The following is a 19,572-nucleotide window of genomic DNA, read 5'->3' as shown; positions in this document are numbered from 1 at the left end:
ATGTGAGATATTTTGCTAAATGGATTTGCTTCATTAATTGGATTCACCTTCAAATTTGAATGGTGGGACCTGGCCTTTCAATTACGGCTGTTACTTCCTGCACCTCCAAGTTGCTTTCTCCATCCTTTTTAGAATGATTTTTTTATCTTTCAGATTGGTCGTTTCAGAAGTCAAAAAACAGATGATGTATTCTATAATGTAATTTTACATTCTGGATTCACCATTCTGAAAGCCACAAAGGAGGTGTTGGATGCAACTTGAGAGGTACAGGAAACAGCAACCTTCAATTACTTTTCACTTAAGCAAGGGAATGGCCCCAATGGAAAAAATAAAGGTTACTATAAGAGAATAAACGGGACATGGACGATTCAAACATCATTTATGCCACAATTAACCCATTATCCATTATCATTCATAAAGCAGCTGATGTAGCTTCAGCTTCTATCATTAGAAATTTTTGCACAAAGTTATCCATGCTGTCTAATGACACAATTAAAATTTAACATTTTTTAAAGAAAATTTCCAAGTCCTTAGTCTTTTGAAAAAAAAAAACTCCAAATTTATCTAAATTAGAATGCACTTGGAGACAATATAAATAACACATTCTTTTTAATAAATCCAAGACATCCCTAAGTCAAAAACCAATAACTACTCTTTTGAGATATTGACATTCATATAGATTTCTACAAGTTTTTTTTTCATGCATGTGAACCTGAAAATCAAATCTATGAACTTTTTAGATATTGAAATCCATTTAATCCTTTCTCCACAAATATTATTCCATACATATGAAATTGTGAACTTGAAAACCAAATCTCATCACATACTGAAAGTTGTGTCAAATCATACCACATCATAATGGTATAATTTTTTTTGCCAGAATCATAATGGTATTGATAACACATTATTAATTGATACAAATTTTTCTACAATTAATTAAATATGAAGTAGTTATTATTTACTAGTTTAGACTACACATTATGCGATGCTTAATAAAATGTCTTTTCTGGTCGAGAACAATCCACATGCAATTCGACCTTTCGAACTTTATTGCTGGTCCAGAATAATCCACACCAAAGCACAAGGTACCGGATACCAAGAAGAAAAAGAAAAAAAGCTTGATGATTTATAAACGTTTATTTCATTGGTGTGACGTTTTATATATGTCAACAGAAATTAAGTATTGATAAGCCAACCTCCCTAGTCTAATCTGTTTCACCAGAAAAATAGAATCACAAACTAAATACGTGGTCTTCAGCAAATCACAAGAAACTGAGCTTAGCAAAATGCCATGACATGTGTACACTAACGTGAATTAAAATAAAATCAATGGACCAACCGCTTGAATAGGGCAATATATTTGATTTATGGAAGATGTCATGTCCTATTTGATGATATAACACATTTACAACAAGAAGCTTCCTGCAATCAAATTGTTGACTCAAAGCCGAGTAAAAAAAATAAAATAACTATTCACTTAAACATTCATCCACGGAATAAATAAGCAGTGACACCAAAATTATATTACTCACAAGCAAGTTTAGTGCCAAAGCTAGTTAAGCAAATGGCAAAAGCCTGGAAAGCAGACAAGGGCTGTCTATAATCCATGGTAAAAGTATCATCCCCTACTTTACCAAACTGGAGGAGAACTGTTTCCTCATCTCCTTTCCCTCCTGGTTGGCTTTGGTCCACTGTTGCAACCAGCTGAAAGTTCTTCACCGAGGCCACTGTCACACGGCCATGGAAATTCAAGCACCAACATTGCAAATGCTCATGCCACCTTGGAGCTTTATTCTTCAAGATTGTGTAGCCAGATGCAACTTGTTCTTTATCGGGAATCTTATGGCCATTGACCGGCGTGCTATCTGAACTTTCAACCGATGGTGAGACGACAGGAGTCACGGGACACTTCAATGAGCAAACCATTCTCCTTGGCCCTCTTGATTTCAAAAGGTTGAACTTGTAGGAGACCTGCCCCACCTCAAAGTTACCTGCAGGAACTTGTGGGCTTATCTGCTTGCTGGCAAACCGACGGCTGGCCCTGCCACTTGATGGTTTTGCACCACTATGGGGTGGCTGGCTGTCATAAATTGTGAAGTTGGTGCCAAGAAAATCCGAGCTGTGGAGATTTCAGCAACAAAGTTGTCATTGGTAGATACTCAAGAAAAGCAGCAAAAGACTGACTATGTATTCACATGCATGGTTTTTCTTTCAAATTTTTTTTAAGAAAAAAACTAACAATTTCCAAGCTATTAACAGTTTTTCAACATAGGTGTTAATACAAGCAGCAAAAGAATTGACCAACATCGACATTAGATGCTTTTCTTTGTATGAGACTAAGAGAGTTTAAAGGATTAGTATATCAATCATCTAATTCAGCTTAGGACATAAATAACGGACCATATAATTAAGAGTAGTTTGATATAAGACAAACAAACTGTAAATCAGGATCACATTTTTAAAACAAATTGCTCCTAGATTCTTTTTAGTGCAGTTTTGATCTTAAAACAGCACTACAGTTTCATATTTGCACCACTGCTTACATCACTAATGGTATTGATTATATTGAATGACTATTGCACCTAAGAAAATGGAACTGTTTTCCCTTTCTGCCACAGGTGAAGATTTAATTTAGAGCAGCAGTCTTCATATATTTTTATTTCCTTCGAATTTGTATGGGTATTTTCTTTTTCTTTTTTAGCTGAAGAGGGGTTTGGCAAGAGACAGGAGGATGCAATTCAGACAGGTCATTCATATGAGATATAAAACAAAGGCAAAAAAATATAAGTTCATATTTATACATTTTTCTTATAATTGCAGTCACAGCTTGGTAAAGGGAAAACACAAACTGTAACTCATTTAACAATTTCGTGACTGAGAAGAAACAAAGTTCTAGTTCTCACTAACTCAATCGCAAAAGGGAAAATAAAAAGGTTACGTTTCACTTCAGAGGTAGTTCTATGCTAAAGCATTTTGAAAACACTAGATGTCTGGTCTGTAATAAAGGCAAATAGTGGCATTATCTTACAAATACTAGATGTCTATACCTCATGTTTCACCAAAAAAAAAATGTCTATACCTCACCATAATAAACAGATTTTTTTTCTTCTATTTTTATGGCAAGAAAGCTTTACCTTAGCTTTCCAACATAAGCATTGCTTCCTTGGGATAAATCATCAGCATCAAGTGAAATTATATACTCGGTATGAGTACCACACCTATATCTCCTAGCTGCTAGCAGAAACTTCCCTTTATCTGTGAATGCTGGCAATGGGTGGAGGAGAAAAGAGGAGACATAAAGAGACATAAATTTTGAGCACATCAAAGGAAACTTAAAAGAGAAACCAAATATGTGCATTACCATCAAGATCATATTTCTTATAGTATTGAGACAATCATCATTTGAAAGTCCACACGTTGCTATGATCAACTACTTTACGAATTACATTGATTTATTACAACACCTCAAAAATCATAATATTCTTAATTTACTAACATTCCAAGCTCCTTTAAATAATTCCTTCTCTTTTATTACTATGGATCCCTTCCTGAAAAAAAAAAAAAAAGCTTCCCAAGCTGCTTTACATAAATGTATATTTCATATATTATATTTCCACAAGCACACCACAAGTCATAGATCCTTCCTCCACTTATATCTCTGAAAAACACCTCCAGTTACTGTTCATAAACACAAGTCTAACTCTTTTTTCCTTCTCTTGTTTCTTATTTTTGGGTAATCAAACTACTTGAGATGAATAAATTGCACAAGGAAGGTTCTATAAATTGACTAGAGCAAATCATATTGGACTTAGTCCGGTCAACCAAGTGGTTAGACCATTTGAGTCATGCATACAGTTTAACAAATATTTTGCAAGGGCATTTATAAATCTAAATAGCAGTCAATTTGCATGTAGACAAACTACGAAGCCATTTAATCTTGTGGGGCTTTGAAGCACAAAAGTAAAGCACGTCCAGTCAAACACGAAAGGCTTAGTGTTATGCTTGACAGATAATAAGACGGTTCCCCATGCCCAGATCTAGTCTATACAAGCACATCATTAGACTTTGCATTGTCAACGCTCTACCCCATAGGATGAGCCAAAGAGCACAGGAGAGCATTCAACTCCACCATAATTCTTTTTCATCCATCTCCAGAACAGACAAGAAAAATTAAAACCTTTTACCAATACAATACTTACTTACATGGTGTAAGGGCAAGATATAAATAAAAAGTTGAAGTTTTCTTGTTCCGCTTTATAAGACATTGGTGGGGAACGTCACGTGGTCCTGGCTGCAGATCATCAAAACACAACCAAATTGTCAAATTCTAACCCTCCCAAATTCTCTTATTCAATACGAAATAAACAACTAATAGTAAAAAAAAAAAAACAAAGTGCTCATCAAAATTACAATGAAATCATCATAAGAATTACAAGAATAAAAAAAAATCATCACAAAATTCCCAATAAATTACTATCCTTTATTGACCAAAGCAAAACAGAGAGAAAACATCACACAATTCCGCAAGTGCTGGGCAGTGACGAGAGTGCTGAAACACATCATCATGCAAAGGCATAATCCTTATCTACCAAAAGGTAGGTGAAACTCCATCCACCCCATTTCTGCACAGCAAACATGACCACTATTGCGCATCTGAAAAATCCCCCCCACAAATGGATCCCTATTCCCTATTCTTCCATCTTTTCCACTAAAAACTGCCACAAACTAATAATAAGCCCACTTTAACATTATTTTCTATCAAATCACTGCAATTTCTCTTGCAGCAGTAGGACACCAATCCAAATTTCATGCACTACCCAATTGCTTCCATATGTTACACAAAGATCCCAAATCACTGCTGATTCTTATAACTTGTAAATTCACCACTCACCAATAAAGCAATTGAACCACCCAATGATCTCACAAACAACCAAAATTCCAATCCCACAAATATTGGGCGGGGGGAATCAAATTCAAGAGACAAACCAGTAAAAACTCCCCATCAAAATAAAACCGATTATATAAAAAAGACACACACAAAAAAAAGCATTAATCTTTTTTTTCTTCTTCTGGGTTACATATCAATCAAATTTTTTTTAAAAAAATGCTTCCTACCCAGAAACTCAAACATAAAAAAGAACCGATTTTTTGAAGGGGGAAACCTCGAACCTGCTTAAGGCACGCAGGGAAGGTTATTTTCCCGGTGTGGGAGGGCACGCGCACGACCTCGCGCGTGATGTCACGCCAACGCTTGCAGACGCACGCGCATGCGACGACGTTCTGGCGGTTCGGCCACTGTTCCTCGGCGGCATCCACGCGCCGCACGATCTCGCCGAGGATCTCTGGAAGCATGTTGGACCAACCATTATTCCCATTCGACGACTCCTCACCGGCGCCGGCGACCCCGTCCTCGCCGCCGACAATTGCGGCGCCCTCCGCCGGCAGCACCTCCTTGAACGATCTGGAGAACTTGCGGGAGCGGAAGACCTTCCTCAGCGACATGGCTAAAGACGACGACGACGATGGGTCCCCAAGTTAGGGCTCATAAAGAAGAAGAACAACAAATAAAATCTAGAGAGAGGAACAAAAAAAAAAACAGAAAAAGAGAGAGAAAGAAGGGTGTGTTTGTTTTACAGAGAGAGTTAAACGAGTGAGAGAAAGAAGGAAGGGGTGATGTGGGGGATGGTAACATAACCCGCAGGTGAGGGTGAGGGTAAGAGACAGGGTGTGGGTGCGCCGAATCACAGGCGGGTGAGGGTAGCGAGAGTGGGTTGAAAAGTGTTGATGGAATTGAATGGGGTTGTGATTTGACTCGGTCTACGCTGTATTTACCCACTTTTTTTTTTTTCTTCCTTTTTTTCGAAATTTTTACTTTGTGTTATTGACTGGGGATACAACTTGTATTCGTGCTGTAATTGCGAAATACAGTTTTTTTTAAGTTTTTTTGCTTTTCGGTTTTTAACTTCTTTTTTTCCTCCCTGTCCCAAACACAATTTTTCTGTTTTGTTCACTTGTTTGAATCTTTCGTGTTTTAACTTGCAAATATTATCTTTTAAGGATGCGTTTGTTATAACGTTTCAATTTATTGGCATGTATTCTGATGTCTAGTTTTATGAGAAACAATAAATTATTGCTCCTTATTGAATATACATTTAGATATTATCCAATAAAAAACAAACTCACGCTAAATGAATTAGTGCATTTTTGTGTGAATAATATCATAAATTAACATCAATTTATCTGTTTTTCTTGTTTTCTAAACCTATTTTTTTATTTCTCTTTTTGCCTCTCATTACATTTTTGTAGTTTTTTTTTTTTTACATCTCCTTCCTTCTTTCACTTCCATCAACCAAAATAAGATGCATGTAAAAATATGAATGAGAGTGTAAGATATTTTGGGATGATTTTTTTTCTTTATTTTGATTATATCATTTATTTGAATTTGAACATGATTCGATAAAAACTTAATATTATGTAGACAAGATTGGACAAATCTAATTTATTAATGGATTAAATCAATCTTAGTATTATGTATAGTTGACTCATTTTGCAGTCAAATGAACAACATGATTTATAAAAATAAAATCTCAAAAATAAAAAAAATGAGAAAGAAAATCACTGATGTGTATTTATATTTTTTAAATTTTTATATATGATATTCATAGAAACTCAAAATATCAGGGGAAAGATAAGTTAGAATTCATTTTGATGTTTCAAGTACATGACATCTAACACACAATTTAATAGTGATCAACACGCTTATCAGAACTTTTAATATACTTAAATCAATCCATATGGTCGTATATATTTTAGTTTCTCTAGTCAAACTTATCACCATTTCTTTTTAGTTGGAAGTTTCGATTTTATACATACATGTAAACATTACAAAGCACTACAATTATGTTATACACACATCAACAATAACTAACTCTGTACTCTGAAAGATTGAAAATATATTATGCATTACACGAATATTTCAACTTTATTGATTTTTAAAATATAAATTTAAATATTAAAAAAATTAAAGTTATATAAAAAATACGTATAATTGATCTATTTAAAATATTTATAGTATATTTAAAAAATGAAAACTATAAAAAAATATATGCATAATTAGTTTAAAATGATTTTACTTTAAGTTTTTTTTTCTTAAAAAACATATAATTTAGTTCTTTAACATGTCCCAGATTCTCAGTTAAGTCTTTATATATAAAACGTATTAAATCGGCCTTTATGTATATTTTATTGTAACATATAGTGAATAAATATTGAACATCAGTTTTCTCAAAATAAAATAAAATAAAATAAAATTGGGCATCAACAAAATTGATTAACATCCCGTACTATGGTTGATTAAATTATTTAAGAAAAATAATTAATTCAAGTACTAACGTTAAATTTTATTTTATTATATATATTTATTAGTATTAGTTAATTTAGATATTAAAATTAAATTTTATTTTGCTTAATGGTATTTTAATGAAATATTATTTATCAATATCTTATGATACAAGGATGTTGCAAGCATACTGATTTGGTTGGATTTGTTGATTATCACAAGTTACCGTACGCCAATATGAACAAATTGACAAATGGCAATGTTTGTACCTAAAAACATTGTGCATCATGATCTCCCTATGGCAAGACGCAAAGTGTTTCGCCATTTTTATTTTTTTTTAGAAAACCGTTTAGTAATCTTAAGGCTTATTTTATAAGCCATCATCATAATTTTAAAATTAAACTATTTAGATTGTAATTAGGTGAGTTATTGGCCTTCTTAAAAGAATGATATAAAATGCACCGTAATTATTCATGCTCGGAATTTTTTATTTTTGGAGGAGGTGGGTGTTACTGAAATATTTTCAAAAAAATTGCAATTAATTTATAAATTCAAATCTGGTCGTCTTATATATATATATATATATATATATATATATATATATATATATATATATATATATATATATATATCAATTTTAGTTGAATATTTGTCATCTATGCCTCAGTATTGGTTTTCTTTTCTATTTTAGAAATCCCTTTGTTCATTCCCAGGTTGCATCTTGAGTGTGTAACCATCAAGCAAACATGATACATCATTTTGTCACTTTGCATATTAAAAAGATTAGAGATCAAAATTAAAATTAAGTCTAGACTTAATTTTTCTATCTCTATTATTTATTTATTTTTATTTTTATTTCACCACGGCTTTCATTGGTTTTTGAGATTTTTGGTATAATAAAAAACGCTGTACGTAGTTTTTTTTTTTTTATTTTTTTTTTTTTACATTTGGGCATAGATATGTTATGTGAAATAAATAGTTACACAATTTTGGGTCTTTATGATCGGATCTGCTAAAAAAACACGGCCAAGAGCCCATAACTAAATAATATGCATAAAACTCGTACAGTCTGCACAAGTTTTGCAAAAAGCCAAAAACGATGGAAGTATAGAACAGTCGCACAAGAACACTTGTTTAGAATACTAATTTAGTTATTCTCTAGTTAATTTAATTAATTTTTGGTAGGAATTTAAATTTAATTTTTTTCGTTTAATTATTCTCAATTACTAATTCAAATATTATTATATTCTACTATATTATAAGAGTTTTTAACGAAGTCTCTAGCCAGTAGGTACGTTATAAAAGAATTAATAAATTCCCATAACTTCCCTAAATTTTTAATCAGGTTGACGACGATACCTATACAATTTTATAATTAGATTACTGAAATGTATTAAAGTTATCAGAAATACGTAACTACATCTATAAGAAATTGTGCTTGTGCATCCCTTGAATCAATAAAGTAATTATGTTTATTTGTATATGCAATGTAATGGCAGATCATAGTTAAATTTAAGGAGGAAAGGCGTCAAATTAATATCATTGAAAATACAGCTTTTACTTGTCTTCGTTTTAATATTATAAATAAAATCTAACTCACTATTCTAATAATTTATTTTCTCTCTAGTCCGCACAAGAGAATTGATTTAATTATCCTCATAATTCCATTATTTAAACATAGTATAATCAACACTATATATCTCTATTTAGTCGTCACTTTTTTATTTTATACATACAAATTTTAAAAGACGCAAGAAAAGTCATCGCAATTCATTTTTAGAGAAAACTTCTGCTCCTGCATCAATGCAGTATACCAAAATTATTTTCATTGATTTTTACTGTAGTTCAAAATTCAACTAATTAATGTTTTTCTTTTATCGTTTTTTTTTATGTCTGAGGGGAGAATAAATAATTTGCAGTGCCCAGAAGCCACGTTTGTGCTAGGTGTCACCTTGCATGTCATGAACTTTGTCGTAGAGACACGTATTACGTTCTTGACCTGAGCTTGAAAACTCTTACTACCTAGTTTTTCGTAATAATATACTCCGTGAGCTCATACAAAATAATCCCTTTTCCGAAATACTGAACATTTTTTTTTAAATGATAAAGAAACATTTTTAGTAATGTATTCCGTGATATATAAAATGAATATATCTTTCTCTTATATTATTTATTTATTTTATATTTATATCAGAATTTGAATCAATTGCAAGGACTAAAAAACTCAAACAGTCAATAATTATTATTGGTTTTTAATAATGCATGTGATATTATAACATAGAAAAAAACTTTAAAATTTAAATTAAGAAAAGTTTTGGATTAGGCTGCAGCCTAATAGCGAAGGACTGTTGTTTTTAATCAGCAAAAAGAAATATTTGTTCAGCAAGGACTGTTCTAGTTCTAGTAACTAGTAATAAATAATACACAATCATTTTAAGGCCACAATGAATTTCAATCAAAATAGAGAAATTGTGGCCTAAACTCAATTCCACTTTCATCTGCCACGTGGACGGTCATGATTCAATCCCCAACCGCGTATCCCAACTAGCAACTCCGCCGATGCAATCAAGAACTCAATAGCCTGCTGCGGCGACAGTAGCCCCACCACACTCCGCAAGGTTCTCAGCCGTAGATCATCTGCTTTCTTTATGATGCATACCAGCCGTCCGATCTTGTCGTTGATGTTCGCACCTGGGCCCATCATCTCGCTCACACTGTCCTGCCACTCTGATAGCTCCTCCGTTATTGCATTCTCCTCCTTCACCTTGAAAAAAATCGATTAAAAAAAAAAAAGACCACTTCGTGAATCATTTTTTACCAAATTAATATTTATTAATGTTAATATTTCAAAAGAAAAATATTGTATCTTATTTAAGATCGTAATAAACGAACATTTATTAGAATATCAAATTTATTGATTTGCCCATAACTTTTTTTCACCATAAGTGAAAAATCTCTTTTGTTAGACCTAGATTTGGTTTCTCTGAATTGAACACTTTCTTCTCTGAAGAAAATACACTTACGATGGTTGATAAAATAATTAAAACTCATTTTTAATTATATTTTTAATATAATCATTATTAAAATTAAAAAAAAATCAGGTATAATCTGTAAGTATTATAAATAGAATAATCTCATTTAATATCATCTTTTTTTTAGAAATTTTTATTTTTGATTATTATAAATCAAAATAATACTTTATTTTAAAATCTTTAAAAACAAGTTAAACTCAATTAACTATGTAAGGAACTTCCAAATCCAGTTAAATATATAAGGCAAGGAGTATTTTTTTTTTTTTTACACTAATATGTAATTAATGACAACTTAGTAAATATTTTAAGTAAATATTTTATTTGCTCGATTTATATGTTTCTTCAATGTAAAAGGCAGCAATAATACCTAAAAAAACGTGGACATGAGTTTTATATAATCCCAAAAGAATTAAACATTTTAAAATTTGTTAGTTTCACTCACTTACATGAGCGATAAAAAAAGAAAAAGTAAGCAAGTAATATTACATACAGTGTCGCATTGGATGTCGCTGACGCGGCGGAACTGGGAGGGTGACAAATCGCCGAGGTCGCCGGTGCGGAGTCCCTGGAGAATATCGATGATGTGGGACTCAAACATGAGCGAGGACTCGGTGTAGATGAGGTGAAACGCGGTGGTGGGGCGCCACCCTGTGATCCAGTGGAGGGAGCGCTCCAGCGTGGTGGCCCAGGGAGATAGGAACACGTTGAGTGGGTCCTTCTCCGCCGCCGCCGACTTGGCCACGTAGTAGTTCTGGTGGTGCCACATCACCTTCTCCATCACCTCCTCTTTTCTGCCCTCACCCCTGAGTTGCTGCATCAGGGACTGAAGCTCCTCGAACCATTGCTCGTAGAAGTCCGCGAAGGCCGCGCAGGGAGAGGGAGAACTAGGGTTGTTCATTGTTGCTCTCTTCTGTCCGTTGCTAATGGTAATGTATGAGTGAGGGTTGATGAAGAGAACAGAGAGAGGTTGGGGTGATGGCGCGTGCATGTTTACGTGTGACTCTCTCAGGGTTTCAACTTGTCTCATTTCGTTTGCCTGCCCAACTTCAATTTTTTTTCCTTTGATTTCCCAATAAATCAAGTTTTGGGGACACACGTATCATTCTACTCGTAATTAATGGAGTTTGGAATCGAACTCTAATTCATCATTTCAAGGGAGATACGTGATTTAAGGGTTTGGATCCATCCTCTCCATTTTTTTTTGTTTCTTCTCCCATATTCAATTATTTTACTTTTATTGTTTAAAGTCTAATTTTTTATAAACTAATATTAATTTTCATCAGAATTTTTTTTAAATGAAAGTAGAATTAAATTAAATTTTATTTTTTTAAATCAAACTTTTAAAGTAAAAATGTTTTTTCTTATAATTTAGATTTTGTATCATCTTTTTTTAGTGATAAAAATATTTTAAGAAAAAATAATAAAAATGTAATAATTCATCCAAATAAATAGTTTTACATTAAACAAAATAAGAAAAAAAAAGTAGAATTTGAAGTTTGATAATAAAAAAGAAAATAAACATGTCATTTAGTGTCTATTTTTCTATAATTGAATCATTTATGGGAATTGAATTGATAAAAAAAAAAAGGAATTATATAACTAGATACAAGTCGTACAAGGGAATCATATAGGAGAATCGAATTGGATAATATAATTTCGAAAAAACACAAATAATTGAAAACTTGATATAATTAAAAAAAATATAACCTTAACGAATTGTATGCGTGTAAGAATGTTAGAATACAAAAAAATAAAAATAAATTAATAGAAATAAAATTGAGGAGAAAAAAAAAAGTTAGTTACTTATTATAGGTTAACTTATTTTCCATTTGTGTATCTAATAAGTTTATTTTGATCAAATTAATTTATAATTTAGTAAAAACTAAAAACAAACTTATAAATTTCTTAAAGTTCTTATCAAACATACGTTACGACGAGATGAACAAATAATAAGGGACTTTATATGCGTCTGCATATATATTTTGTATTTATTTTTAGGGTGACTGAGTCATATTGAATTTGGAGGAGAGAGAGAGAGAGAGAGGGCCACTTAGTGTGTTTATTGTTGAACTCATAATGCGTCGAATATTAACAAAAGCAGTCATGATTATGGGAAATGATTAGAATTGTGCCCATTTCATGTGCAAAAGCAGAGTGAATAGCTCATGTGTCGTTTTCCTTTGTAAAGGTTATAGAACTTACAATAATGCATACACCAAACTTAATTAATTCCTAGATTTGCAGAAGTTACTCTTTGCTAGGCCTCTTGTGATGTTGACCCAAATGAAAAACAGAAAAAGTATGGGCAAAACACATGATGGGCTCGGAGTGGGGCTTTGGGTACCATTTCAGTCTCTTTCTGGATGACCCAAATTTGTTCCATTCCCAAGGATGACTGGTTTTATAATGTAGTGTGAAAAAAATACAACTATAGAGGACACGAATCAATTGATGCATAATTATGTATCAAGTTTGAGTTTCAATACCTTATTACGTTGAATATTTCAAATGAAAGTTTTATCACTTACAGAGATCATCCTCGACTCAAGCATAATTGGTTCAAGTATTTTCGTAAGGCTTGTTTGATTTCTAGCTTAATTTTTTGTTTTAAAAATTATTTCTAAAATAATTTCATGTTACTTAGTGTAATCAATTTCTCATCTAAATTATTTTTAGATTTTTTTTGTTTGTAAAATAAGCGTTTTTAAAACCAAAAAGTAGAAATAGCCGAGATTTTTTTTTCTTTCTTCTTTTCTGTTGTTCTATTTCAAGGGTGTGACTCATCAGGAGTTATAATGCATGTGATAAGACATGAAGTTGCTGTAAGTATTTAGTTTCTTTATTTTTTAAAAATTTAAAAACAGTTTTTGGAAATTGAAATCAAATATACTCTTAATCTTTCTTTTTTAATTGGTGTATTGTTTCTCATAAGTATCTTAAACTGTAAATAAGTAATCTTTAAACTCTTTTTTATTAGTATGGATTTAGAGTAGTCATTATACCCTTTCGGTTCATAAAAAAAAAAAAAAATACTTCATCAGCATTCAGCACCAAGTATATATAAAATAAAAAACATGGCTTGTACGATAACGTTATTATATGCGCGCGGCTAAAGATACTGGTTATTTTATTTATTGATGTTTCTAAAAAAGGTTGTTTACATATGAAGCAACAAAAGGTTCCATGACTCATACTACTATTTTACAAAAGAGCTTTTGAAATTACACACTGCAGAATTTAATTATAACCGAACCAGCCATTACATACCGCATTCATTTCCCTTGTCCATTCAGATTTAGTTCAACCCACAACACTATGACGAAAAATTCCAAGTCAAAGTCCCAGAGCAGTGAGTGCACCATTCTTCAAGGTTTGATGATATATGATAAGACTTCAATCAAGGCATGCACACATCAACTTTTTATTTGTTATAGCAACAAGTAGCAACTCATAGTTGTTATATTCACACATTCAACCTGGACTCTTTATTGTTCGTCTTTTTTGTCAAACATAAATATGGTAAGTTCTATTCATTATTATATATTATTGTTATTATTGATAGCTAGGCTAGTGCTCATGACCCAACAAAAAAAATGTACTATACTATGCTTTATTATGGTCTCTAGAAAAAATTTAATTAAGAATATTGAGTGGGAGAGACGGCACCTCCTTGCACTTGGGGTAAGCCCTGCAATTTTGGCTACACAACCTAAGAAAATGGGGACCCTTGAATGGAATTGTTATCAAGCATCTCATTGGGTTATAGTCTTGTAGTGAATCTGGGTTAGATATAGCAGGATCTTTTGGTTGTCTTGGCTTCACTGTTCAAACTTGCTCTCTTTATTGCTCAGAAGAAAATGTTGGTGTTGCACAATCCTATTCAAATGGCATGGTATCTTAACTAGTCTTATTCCTATTTCATTCAGTCAGATTGATGTTACCTTCAATGGAATGAAGTTGTTTTATATAACCACATTGTGTGTCAAGGTAGGAACAAAAAGTTCCACGTAAGAAGCTCAAGGGGTCGATACTCTCCATTTAGCAAAATATATGATTTTCTAATTCTTACCATTATAAATGCCAAAGCTACTAAGTTAGATATAGTATATTCAAAGTTTATTTTTCATATATAGTTATTAATGTAAAAAAATTTACTCTGTAAATTAATTGAAAATAAAATGTTGGGCTTTCAATATTGTAGTTATCTTTATATCTGCTGGCTAAATGACTATTTTTTTATTAGATCACCACGTTATTACTATGAAAATCTATGTACCAACTTTACTGATGATTCTTTTTTGTCAAGAGAATCAGATGAATCACTTTTAATAGGGTTTGACTTTTTATCATATTTTTCTTCCATTCACTATATTTAAACTGAAGATATGATTAAAGAAATCTAAACCCAGATTTACTTGAACCAATTACATTTTTTATTTATTTAAAGTATAACTTAACTAGTATTGAATTGATAAAATACTCATTTTATGTTTGGATGCTGTCATCAACTCAATATGAAGCGGAGGTTCACCAAGTTTTAGCAACTTTGTTGCTCAAAATGTTAATTGTCATCAGTGTAATATAAAGGGCATCAATAATGTACGTAAATTATAACAATAAAGGGGGTGGCCATGAAAGCCGACAATTGTTAATTTATTACAAAAATACTATCTGAAAAGGATGCTTTGTAATCTTAACTATATAAGAGATTATAATATAAGGACGACAGGAAAAAGAAAGGAGTATATAAAGTAAACCATTATGGAATGAGAACGTACTGTTTGATGAACTTCAAAACTAGAGAAAATTAGATTTAATAATTTATTCATTTATTTGGATTTTGGTATATGCATTGGTGTAGGCCGATGGATACTTACAGTACAATAACAATAATAATATCAATTTTACATATTTTAATTTTAATATCTTTAAATTTCAAAGATTTCATATATATAAAATTGTCGGCTTCAAAGATACATTGTTTTTCTTTTAAATAGAGCTATCGATATATATGGGCTTGGCCCATAGGATAGCCCTTCCCACCCCTGTAAGTTTTTAAATGATCGAGATTAATTAATAATTAATGAGTTTAATATTTATGTGTTAATTTTATCTTATTATTTAATTATATATTATTGTTTAAATTACTTTAAGATAATTATTTTAAAATTTAATAAATATATCATATGATTGAATAATTGACTAAATTTTTTTATAGTAAATTTATTTTTTCTCTTGATTAATCCACAAAGTATATAAAAGTAACATCTGTGTAGGCATGATTACCAATTATATTTTAGAAACAACGCTAATTAATATTGAAGCACAACAATGTTGAATTACATTCTTTGCATTTATCAAGTAGCCAATAAAGATGTTTCACTTATTTCGTTTTTTTTTTGTTTCACCAACATAAATTCCTGTTAAATTATGTTTTTGAAAGTGAGAGTAAAATAGTTTCAACAATAATTCAGCAAAACACATCTAGTATTCAAGTGAAGCCTAAAACTTGTTACAGTTGCACAATGTCAACTATAATAAGACAAAACGAATCAAAGATATCACACTTTTTGGATTCTTTTCCAACATGTTACCCTAATCACCATCTATATATATTTCTAATAGGAAAAGCTCTACCTAACATCGTCTTATTGTAATTAACATTGTGCAAACATATCCAAGTTTGAAACACATCAACAATGAAGGCCCAAATTAGTAAAATCTGCCGATGATATAATTTAATCAGAGTACTGTTATGAAGCTTTGCTAAGTTACTTAAAGGTGCCAAGGAGTATGCATTAGAGGTTTTGACACCCAATTAAAATTTAGGTCACCTGTATGTCAATAGAGCAATATATATGGTTGTGACATGTCATTTATACATTATAATAATCAGTTAAATTTAAGTGAAGCGAGTTATTCTGCTGTTCTGATATGCATGTAAATTATTTAAACAAATTTGAGTTTGAATTGACAAAGAACTTTCATTGACAACTAAAAATGTTAAAATCGACGTAGTGTAATATAATAGACATGTTAAGTTTGATGGTCAAAATCTTGACTAAACTCAATTATTAGTGTGATGATTTCATAAACAAGCCATTTTAAGTGAGTTTTGTATATAACTGATTGCTGGAAAGATCATTCCAAAATTAGAACTCTAATCTTTAAGCCATATCCCAAATCTCAAAACACCCCTACCTTGGACCCCGGTGGTTGCCATAGCCTAATTAAGATTCCATAATTTTATTAGCAAATAGATCCCGTCATATATATATATACACACACATAGCATCTTATGTTTAAATATTATAGTTGTATTTTATCTAATAAATACATCTATGCAGCAAGAAATGTATGGTCATCGCTCATCATATTAAATTTTGACATGAGATCATCCTATTTAAGCTTGATTGACTGGGAAGTCCTCGAGCCTATTTATGACCCAACGCCCATTAACTCCTACCATTTTTGTTCTTTTTTCTTATACAATTCTTATATATTTGTTTGGTACAAACATCCTCCTACTTTAAAATCAAATATGTGAATCAATTAATATTAAATTATTTAAATTTAATTAAAAATTTTGAATTTAAATTCTAATTATATAACTGGCATCAAATAGTTTTAACTTAATTAGAAGTTGAGTTTAAATTCTAAATATTTAATTATGTTAAATATTTTAACATGAATTTTTATCTTAGTTGGAGTATACCTGTGATATAGAAGAAGAAAAAAACGCCTCACACTTTTGCTTCTTGTATCTGTGCCAGAGAGAGAGAGAAATCTGAGAGTTAATAAGTGGATCTTTACCGAGAACAAAATATGAATGTGTCATGTTAACTTGACCAGTGACAGAAATATGGCATAAAGGTGTGTAACCCTGGCAGGCCGAGGTTCCAAATTTAGCAAGTAGTGACCAAACACACAGGACTTTTCAGGGGTACCCTCCAATGGGATTCCCTCTCTTCGGTTTAGAAAATTTATGCTCTTTTTCTTCTTTCTTTCTATAACCTCTTTCTAATTTCTATGCACCACACCACACACACTCTCATATACTCAAATATAACCCTCATCTTCATCATCACTCATTCACCATTCTCCTCTCTCTAAGTGGTCATTCACTCACAAGTTCACAACACAACTTTTGAGAGACACATGCATACACAAACACAACCCTTTTAAGCCCTTTTCTCATCTATCTTTTTTAAGATTTTGTTGATATGATTTGAGTAAAACAGTTTATTAGTTTAGTTTCTTTTTGATATATAATAACAAGATTGCAACATCTGGCTGAGGAATCAAACAAAAGGAGCTAGCTAGCTTGCTAGGCCAATGAAGAGGAACAGTTTGATCATGAAAGACTACACTCATCATCACAGTTGTGTCAACAACAAGAACCCAACAACAACAAAAGAATTTTCCCATGTTGTTGCCAACTGCTACAACAACAACAACATTCACAGCAATAATAATATTGCAGATCAGAATGACTATGTGAATGGCTTCCCATGGCCACCAAGATCATACACTTGTAGCTTCTGCAGAAAGGAGTTCAGGTCTGCTCAGGCACTTGGTGGACACATGAATGTTCATAGGAGGGATAGAGCAAGGTTGAGGCAGTCATCACCCCCAACTCATCATGAAGTTCATCAAGGTCAAGCTCAAGGCCCTATGCTCAACCTTAATCTTAACCCTAACAGCAACTCATCTTTGTCATTGTTACCACCACCACCATCATCTTCAGCAACAACTACTACTACTCTTAAGCCTGTTTTCACTTGCACATTGCCCTTGTTTGTTTCTCCCACTCCTCCTTCACCTTCTTCCGAGTTGAAGAGATGGGTTGTTGTGGATGGTATTGCATTGAACCCTTTGAGCAAAAAGACCAGTACCCCAGAGCACTACTCCAAGTCAAAGATTCCAGAATCTTTATCATCAGCTGGAGTTGGAGAATATCATCATGATCAAGCTTTTGCAAGGGAAGATGGGTGCAAAGTGTTGAAGAAAGGTGGTGACATTCTCAGGATGGACTTGGAGATAGGTTTGCCTAGAGGTTATGATTTGGATCTGGAGCTTCGTTTGGGTACTACCTACTCTTAGGTCACACGAGTTAGCTAGGTATGAAGAAACCAGCATGTGTAGTAGTAGTTATTATCATATTTCTCTATGTTAGTTAACCAGTTAAAGTTTAAGAGGAAGTGACAAGATTGGATGGTTAAGTTATTAATTTAAAGTAGGGTCATGTCAAATGGAAATGTGTTTATACTAACCATCTTCAACATCTTAGCTAGCTAGAATATTCTATATGTTTATGAAGTCTTTCACTTTCTTAGTTACAAGTGAAAAGCTTCCACTTATCATTTCCTAATATCTGAAATTTATTGCTAGTTCTTGTTTTATGCTAGCTATATATTGTCAATTGTTAAGCAGAAATGAGAATGTTTAAGACGTGAATGAATTAATATATATATATATATATATATATATATATATATATATATATATATATATATATATATATAATATTTTAATTATATGATAGTTAATTACATTACATGTGCTTTAAACAATGATCACTGATCTCACCCGCTCTTGGATTTTGATCTATAGTTGAATCAAGTTAGTTAGAAACTTGGAATACCATGAGAGCAAAATAATCCAAACATTTAGCCATTTCCATTTTATTAAACATATAACTACATAATGGAAATTTTGAGAAGTTATTCTCAATGAAGATAACTGACATTAAACAGGAAATTGAAATTCAGCCTTTCAATTAGGCATCATGAGGCACATTGTAGTAAAGTATTTATGTAAAAATATTTTCTGACATTGAAGCATAACATTATTGATTCAATTTCCAACACAAGCCTCATTATGTCACTGTACAAACAATATGTCCTATTGGGGCCACTACATTTTAAAAGTTAAGTTGTTCCGAGTCGCATGGCAATGAATGAGTTTGCATACAATATAGTTTTTTCATTTGTTTGACTAGCCTCATCACCATATTCAGCACTTGGAAAACGATGTGGGAAATTTAGAACAATCACCAAACTTTCCAATGTTACCATATGTTTTGTTATTACTGATTTAAGCTCCAACGACACTTTGGAGGGTGGCACATATGAATAATTACTGTTCAGAAGACATAGTTGCTTTATTTAATATATTTATATTATGTGGTTTGTTTTTGTA

At 31.9% G+C, this 19,572-nt stretch overlaps 3 protein-coding genes across 4 annotated transcripts; 1 reads left to right on the top strand and 2 right to left on the bottom strand.

Moving 5' to 3' along the window:
* Window positions 1-1,342: 1,342 nt before the first annotated feature.
* Window positions 1,343-5,694, bottom strand: LOC100801919 (tubby-like F-box protein 7). Its single transcript, XM_003543159.5, has 4 exons — window positions 5,170-5,694; window positions 4,204-4,291; window positions 3,135-3,264; window positions 1,343-2,119 (listed from the first exon to the last, which is right to left on the bottom strand). The coding sequence occupies exons 1-4, from the start codon at window positions 5,500-5,502 to the stop codon at window positions 1,525-1,527; spliced, it is 1,146 nt and encodes a 381-aa protein (XP_003543207.1). The 5' UTR covers window positions 5,503-5,694; the 3' UTR covers window positions 1,343-1,524.
* A 3,861-nt stretch (window positions 5,695-9,555) lies between these two features.
* On the bottom strand, window positions 9,556-11,507 carry BZIP132 (bZIP transcription factor bZIP132). 2 transcript variants are annotated; one of them, NM_001251070.1, is made up of 2 exons: window positions 10,862-11,281; window positions 9,556-10,103 (listed from the first exon to the last, which is right to left on the bottom strand). In NM_001251070.1, the coding sequence occupies exons 1-2, from the start codon at window positions 11,267-11,269 to the stop codon at window positions 9,834-9,836; spliced, it is 678 nt and encodes a 225-aa protein (NP_001237999.1). In that variant the 5' UTR covers window positions 11,270-11,281; the 3' UTR covers window positions 9,556-9,833. The 2 variants fall into 2 exon arrangements, with proteins under 2 accessions (NP_001237999.1, XP_006593493.1); XM_006593430.4 differs by having other exon boundaries at window positions 9,652-10,097; window positions 10,862-11,507.
* Window positions 11,508-17,706: 6,199 nt separating this feature from the next.
* Window positions 17,707-18,474, top strand: LOC100793786 (transcriptional regulator SUPERMAN). The gene has a single exon (XM_003541769.5). It carries the CDS (start codon window positions 17,707-17,709, stop codon window positions 18,472-18,474), a length of 768 nt encoding a protein of 255 aa, XP_003541817.1.
* The last annotated feature ends 1,098 nt before the right edge of the window (window positions 18,475-19,572 follow it).

Source organism: Glycine max, chromosome 13 (genome assembly GCF_000004515.6).
Source record: "Glycine max cultivar Williams 82 chromosome 13, Glycine_max_v4.0, whole genome shotgun sequence".
NCBI classification, from domain to species: domain Eukaryota; kingdom Viridiplantae; phylum Streptophyta; class Magnoliopsida; order Fabales; family Fabaceae; genus Glycine; species Glycine max.
This window is presented reverse-complemented; position numbering and strand designations above follow the sequence as displayed.

What these genes read in the sequence shown, in the direction of transcription:
- LOC100801919 (XM_003543159.5), bottom strand. Translation starts at nt 5,502, where the DNA reads ATGTCGCTGAGGAAGGTCTTCCGCTCCCGCAAGTTCTCCAGATCGTTC. An exon ending in ATATCTTGCCCTTACACCAT is followed by an intron (nt 3,265 to 4,203) that starts GTAAGTAAGTAT and finishes ACCCATTGCCAG; the next exon opens with CATTCACAGATAAAGGGAAG. An exon ending in GCTTATGTTGGAAAGCTAAG is followed by an intron (nt 2,120 to 3,134) that starts GTAAAGCTTTCT and finishes AAATCTCCACAG; the next exon opens with CTCGGATTTTCTTGGCACCA.
- BZIP132 (XM_006593430.4), bottom strand. Translation starts at nt 11,398, where the DNA reads ATGAGACAAGTTGAAACCCTGAGAGAGTCACACGTAAACATGCACGCG. An exon ending in GCGACATCCAATGCGACACT is followed by an intron (nt 10,098 to 10,861) that starts GTATGTAATATT and finishes TTCAAGGTGAAG; the next exon opens with GAGGAGAATGCAATAACGGA.
- LOC100793786 (XM_003541769.5), top strand. Translation starts at nt 17,707, where the DNA reads ATGAAGAGGAACAGTTTGATCATGAAAGACTACACTCATCATCACAGT.